At 50.9% G+C, this 6,000-nt stretch overlaps 1 protein-coding gene across 3 annotated transcripts in view; it reads right to left on the reverse strand.

The window, feature by feature from the left end:
• ZNF76 (zinc finger protein 76) overlaps positions 1-2,367 on the reverse strand; it is a 284,758-nt gene extending 282,391 nt beyond the window's left edge. Inside the window, exon 1 of one of the 3 annotated variants that reach the window (XM_069633474.1) lies at positions 955-2,367. In XM_069633474.1, coding sequence (XP_069489575.1) covers positions 955-1,030 — 76 coding nt within the window. In that variant the 5' untranslated portion in view covers positions 1,031-2,367. The remainder of the gene's footprint in view (positions 1-954) is intronic. The other 2 variants (XM_069633472.1, XM_069633473.1) reach the window with 2 other exon arrangements.
• Between the last annotated feature and the right edge of the window lie 3,633 nt (positions 2,368-6,000).

Here is a 6,000-nt window from a genome sequence, read left to right on the forward strand (position 1 = left end):
AATTACCACCAGCCAGTTTCCGGTTCTAACTTTGAGGACAGACCATAAAACGGTAGACAATGATGAAATGAATGTTGGGTACAATGAAAAAGTTCAACTGTATATTTAGGTATTCAAAGCTTTCTTTAAACAGTGAGTACATTTGAAGGCAGATCTGAATAGGACGGCCGCATATTTGGGGTAGTTGTCAAAGGGGATGGAGGTCGTAGACATTATAAGAAGATTAAAAATTGCTAGGTTACCGTTATAAAAAGCTATCAAGATTGAGTCATAAATTAAATCCTAAATGCCACAAGTCTATATGCAATCTAAACATGATAACGAACAAGACAGCCAGTAGGATCCTGGGCATTAAACCTTGGGATCATATCTCAGCAGCACTGGAGAACACATTATTAGAGGGAAACAAAGACTACTGGGCAGTGGTAATGGTGCTCTCAAAATCCCTCCACCCAACTCTGTTAATCATTTAAATCCCACCACAACCCTAAAATCTAAGTTAGCTAAACACTTGCAAGTGAATGGACCTAGAAAAACAAGACCTGGTCCCATAACGATATCAATTAAGGTCCCGAGTTATGAAATAACCATGTGGTGGACTTAAAAAAAAGAAAAAGTCCTAAAAAAATTTAAAATGTGGAAGTGAAGGCGTCAACTTCGCAACCTAAACTATCACCACCCATGCTAGGCTCTACACTCTGAGCCACATGCTGGCATTCATTTCCGAGATTCCAAGCACTTTAAGCCAAGAATATTTAGACTCTGCTTTACATGCGACTGCAGAGTATACTTGCCCTCTAAACAAACTACCTCTGCAGCCACCTGCCATCCAACCTCTCCCAAATCAGGCTAACCTGCTGGGGGGCCCTCAAGTGAGGCATTTTGCACGAATCTGGCGGAGCAGTATACATAATCAAGAACTAAAACGAGCATCACAGGAATGTGCACTCTTACCTTTAATGGACGACTCATGGATGTAGGCAGTGGACCCGTCGGTGAGAGTCACTGCATGAAGCCCCACAGTCTCCATGTCTCGTTGCTCTCTCTAACATGAACACAGACCCCCCCAGCCAGAACTGCAAGAGTTGTGGGGGGCCCCAATCCAGATATTCGAGTCTCAACAGTAAAGCGCTGGGGGGAGGAGAATAGAAGGATACTATGCTGCAAGGAACTGGGGGGGTGCAACTCTTTAGTTGCCCTTGTGGATACTGTCACCCAAACTCTTAGGCACTGGATCTCAAAGTTTGCTCGCTCCCTTTGAGTTTCTGCCCCGAAACCCTTTTGGCTGTTCTAGGATTTTAAGAATGGGGTTGTGTCCCAATGATGCCCGTGTTGGGGTTCTCCAGTGTCCCTGGACCCCTATGGATCAGTGTCCCTTACGGAGGCCGATGAGCAGTACCATTGCTGTCAGATGACCAGGGGTGGCTTTTCACTTAAATACCTAGGGAGTGTCTGAATTCCCTATATTAAGAAAATATCTTGTTTTTGCACGTGCAAATTGGAGAGGGTGGCAGTTTCTTTCAAGGGGATCTTTGATCCTACAACCAGGACACGTTGTGTGTCTGGGAGAGGAAAACTGACACCGGGTTAAGTATGTCAGTTAGCCTGCACCCATCTTTCTAAAGATACGCAAATACTTCCATGCACGCAGACACTAGTTAGTCTGTACGTTTCTATCCCTTGTCCCCTCCGTGACCCTTTCCTCGGATGGTTTACTGTCTGGACTTTCAAATAATTGAGTACTTGGTGCCGTAGACCGCAATCCGCCCATGTACCTTTGGGTCTTTGCCTCCAATTGTTACTGTTAGGAAGGGTAGGCAGCGGGACTGTTATGCATTGGGATCCCTTGTAGATCTGTGCCCCTCGGTGCCTTACCGGTCTTGCATTTAAGCCCCTTAGAGTCTAACCCTAGGCAGGGAAGGTTTTCCCCACGCTTCCTTTGGATATGCAGGACTAGATCCCGGTTCCCGAGAGAAGGATACGGGGAACTGGATGGACATCTGGATGCTTTATAGTACGTGGGCCGGGGTCCCTTGGGGTCTGCCCCTACAGACCCATTTCCGGGGTCTACTTAAGTCTGCACTCTGTACCCATGGATCCCGTATGATGTGTGCCTTTGGGTCCCCTGGTGTCTGTATAAACCTGGAAGTCTTTCTCCGAGATTCCTTAGAGTCTGTGTCACTGATTCCCTCTAGGTTTACGGGGGAGAGACTGCAATGCCGTAGGGACGCTTCGTCGCCGTCCCAGCCCCTATGTTTAGTCGCAAGATCTCCGGTTCCTCGGGGACATGGCCCCACTCTCTTTCAGTCCCCGAAGTTGCAGCCAGCCGATGCCGGGGATGTGAAGCTCGACTTCCGGGGCAGAGAGGCGATGAGATCGTTCCGCCAATCAGAAGCAGGGATACATCGCTCAAGATTTCCACGAGAAGTAAGCGTGTTCCTGATAGGAGGAAACAATACAGGAGCGGTTCTATTCCAGACTTTCATTGGTTCGCTGAGTTTGGGGCAGGGCCTATGCGAGAATAGGGTATTGAGTATGGGAATAAAGTCACGTGATAATCGAGCGTCGGTAGTACGGGTAGCTTTAAGGTTGATACTAGTTCCCATTCGAGAAACGGACCATCGGTTGTTAGGGCCACTTCTCAGATGGGAAATAGCTGCTTCAGTGTGAGTGAGCTAGTTCCCATTAGAGAAATGGCCCTTTTTTGCCCCCTAGTGGCTAAGTCCTGCATAATATTGGGAACTAGCCCACTCACACAGAGAAGGCTAGTTCCCATTACAGAAATGGCTCTTTTTGCTCCCCTAGTGGCCAAGTCCTGCATAATAATGGGAACTAGCCCACTCACATAGAGAAGGCTAGTTCCCATTAGAGAAATGGCCCTTTTGCCCCTAGTGGCCAAGTCCTGCATAATAATGGGAACTAGCCTACTCAAACTGAGAAGGCTAGTTCCCATTAGAGAAATGGCCCTTTTTGCTCCCCTTGTGGCCAAGTCCTGCATAATAATGCGAACTAGCCTACTCACACTGAGAAGGCTAATTCCCATTAGAGAAATTGCCCTTTTTGCGCTTAGTGGCCAAGTCCTGCATAATAATGGGAACTAGCCCACTCACACAGAGAAAGCTAGTTCCCATTAGACAAAGGGCCCTTTTTGCTCCCCCAGTGGCCAAGTCCTGCATAATAATGGGAACTAGCCCACTCACACAGAGAAGGCTAGTTCCCATTAGAGAAATGGCCCTTTTGCCCCTAGTGGCCAAGTCCTGCTATTTCCCATTAGAGAACTGGCCCTTTTTGGCCCTAGTGGCCAAGTCCTGCATAATAATGGGAACTAGCCCACTCACACAAAGAAGGCTAGTTCCCATTAGAGAAATGGCCCTTTTTGCTCCCCTAGTGGCCAAGTCCTGCATAATAATGGGAAGTAGCCTATTCACACTGAGAAGGATAGTTCCCATTAGAAAAATGGCCCTTTTTGCCCCTAGTGGCCAAGTCCTGCATAATAGTGGGAACTAGCCCACTCACACTGAAGCAGCTATTTCCCATTAGAGAAAGTGCCCTCCGACCTGGAAAGGCAGAAAGGTCCTCTCGTCTAATGGGAACTAGCCCACTCACACTGAAGCAGCTATTTCCCATTAGAGAAAGAGCCTTCCGACCTGGTATGCCCAGACGTGGGTCCCGTGCCTGCTGGGCCTAGAGACCCAAGCTACTCCTCACTGATGAGCCCCAACAAGGGTGAAACATGTTTGGGGATGCTTGTGGTCTCGTGCAGAAGGGATGTGGCCTAGCAGTTCGGGCTGGACTGCCCCTTTTGGGGTGGGGCCAAGCCTGATTTGCATATGGTCTTTCCCCTTCTGTAATGGCTTGGCAGGCGAAGAACGGTGGTCTGGAGGGTTGACCAGAGCATTGCCAGTGGTTAAGATTCATTCTAAACCTTCCAGCCATCACCTCTTTGTTTTTGCTTTGTCACCCCGAGTGGGACGGGTATGCCCAGACGTGGGTCCCGTGCCTGCTGGGCCTAGAGACCCAAGCTACTCCTCACTGATGAGCCCCAACAAGGGTGAAACATGTTTGGGGATGCTTGTGGTCTCGTGCAGAAGGGATGTGGCCTAGCAGTTCGGGCTGGACTGCCCCTTTTGGGGTGGGGCCAAGCCTGATTTGCATATGGTCTTTCCCCTTCTGTAATGGCTTGGCAGGCGAAGAACGGTGGTCTGGAGGGTTGCCCAGAGCATTGCCAGTGGTTAAGATTCATTCTAAACCTTCCAGCCATCACCTCTTTGTTTTTGCTTTGTCACCCCGAGTGGGACGGGTATGCCCAGACGTGGGTCCCGTGCCTGCTGGGCCTAGAGACCCAAGCTACTCCTCACTGATGAGCCCCAACAAGGGTGAAACATGTTTGGGGATGCTTGTGGTCTCGTGCAGAAGGGATGTGGCCTAGCAGTTCGGGCTGGACTGCCCCTTTTGGGGTGGGGCCAAGCCTGATTTGCATATGGTCTTTCCCCTTCTGTAATGGCTTGGCAGGCGAAGAACGGTGGTCTGGAGGGTTGCCCAGAGCATTGCCAGTGGTTAAGATTCATTCTAAACCTTCCAGCCATCACCTCTTTGTTTTTGCTTTGTCACCCCGAGTGGGACGGGTATGCCCAGACGTGGGTCCCGTGCCTGCTGGGCCTAGAGACCCAAGCTACTCCTCACTGATGAGCCCCAACAAGGGTGAAACATGTTTGGGGATGCTTGTGGTCTCGTGCAGAAGGGATGTGGCCTAGCAGTTCGGGCTGGACTGCCCCTTTTGGGGTGGGGCCAAGCCTGATTTGCATATGGTCTTTCCCCTTCTGTAATGGCTTGGCAGGCGAAGAACGGTGGTCTGGAGGGTTGCCCAGAGTATTGCCAGTGGTTAAGATTCATTCTAAACCTTCCAGCCATCACCTCTTTGTTTTTGCTTTGTCACCCCGAGTGGGACGGGTATGCCCAGACGTGGGTCCCGTGCCTGCTGGGCCTAGAGACCCAAGCTACTCCTCACTGATGAGCCCCAACAAGGGTGAAACATGTTTGGGGATGCTTGTGGTCTCGTGCAGAAGGGATGTGGCCTAGCAGTTCGGGCTGGACTGCCCCTTTTGGGGTGGGGCCAAGCCTGATTTGCATATGGTCTTTCCCCTTCTGTAATGGCTTGGCAGGCGAAGAACGGTGGTCTGGAGGGTTGCCCAGAGCATTGCCAGTGGTTAAGATTCATTCTAAACCTTCCAGCCATCACCTCTTTGTTTTTGCTTTGTCACCCCGAGTGGGACGGGTATGCCCAGACGTGGGTCCCGTGCCTGCTGGGCCTAGAGACCCAAGCTACTCCTCACTGATGAGCCCCAACAAGGGTGAAACATGTTTGGGGATGCTTGTGGTCTCGTGCAGAAGGGATGTGGCCTAGCAGTTCGGGCTGGACTGCCCCTTTTGGGGTGGGGCCAAGCCTGATTTGCATATGGTCTTTCCCCTTCTGTAATGGCTTGGCAGGCGAAGAACGGTGGTCTGGAGGGTTGCCCAGAGCATTGCCAGTGGTTAAGATTCATTCTAAACCTTCCAGCCATCACCTCTTTGTTTTTGCTCTGTCACCCCGAGTGGGACGGGTATGCCCAGACGTGGGTCCCGTGCCTGCTGGGCCTAGAGACCCAAGCTACTCCTCACTGATGAGCCCCAACAATGGTGAAACATGTTTGGGGATGCTTGTGGTCTCGTGCAGAAGGGATGTGGCCTAGCAGTTCGGGCTGGACTGCCCCTTTTGGGGTGGGGCCAAGCCTGATTTGCATATGGTCTTTCCCCTTCTGTAATGGCTTGGCAGGCGAAGAACGGTGGTCTGGAGGGTTGCCCAGAGCATTGCCAGTGGTTAAGATTCATTCTAAACCTTCCAGCCATCACCTCTTTGTTTTTGCTTTGTCACCCCGAGTGGGACGGGTATGCCCAGACGTGGGTCCCGTGCCTGCTGGGCCTAGAGACCCAAGCTACTCCTCACTGATGAGCCCCAACAAG

This window comes from Ambystoma mexicanum, chromosome 13 (assembly GCF_040938575.1).
Source record: "Ambystoma mexicanum isolate Mex_15411 chromosome 13, UKY_AmexF1_1, whole genome shotgun sequence".
Classification (NCBI taxonomy): domain Eukaryota; kingdom Metazoa; phylum Chordata; class Amphibia; order Caudata; family Ambystomatidae; genus Ambystoma; species Ambystoma mexicanum.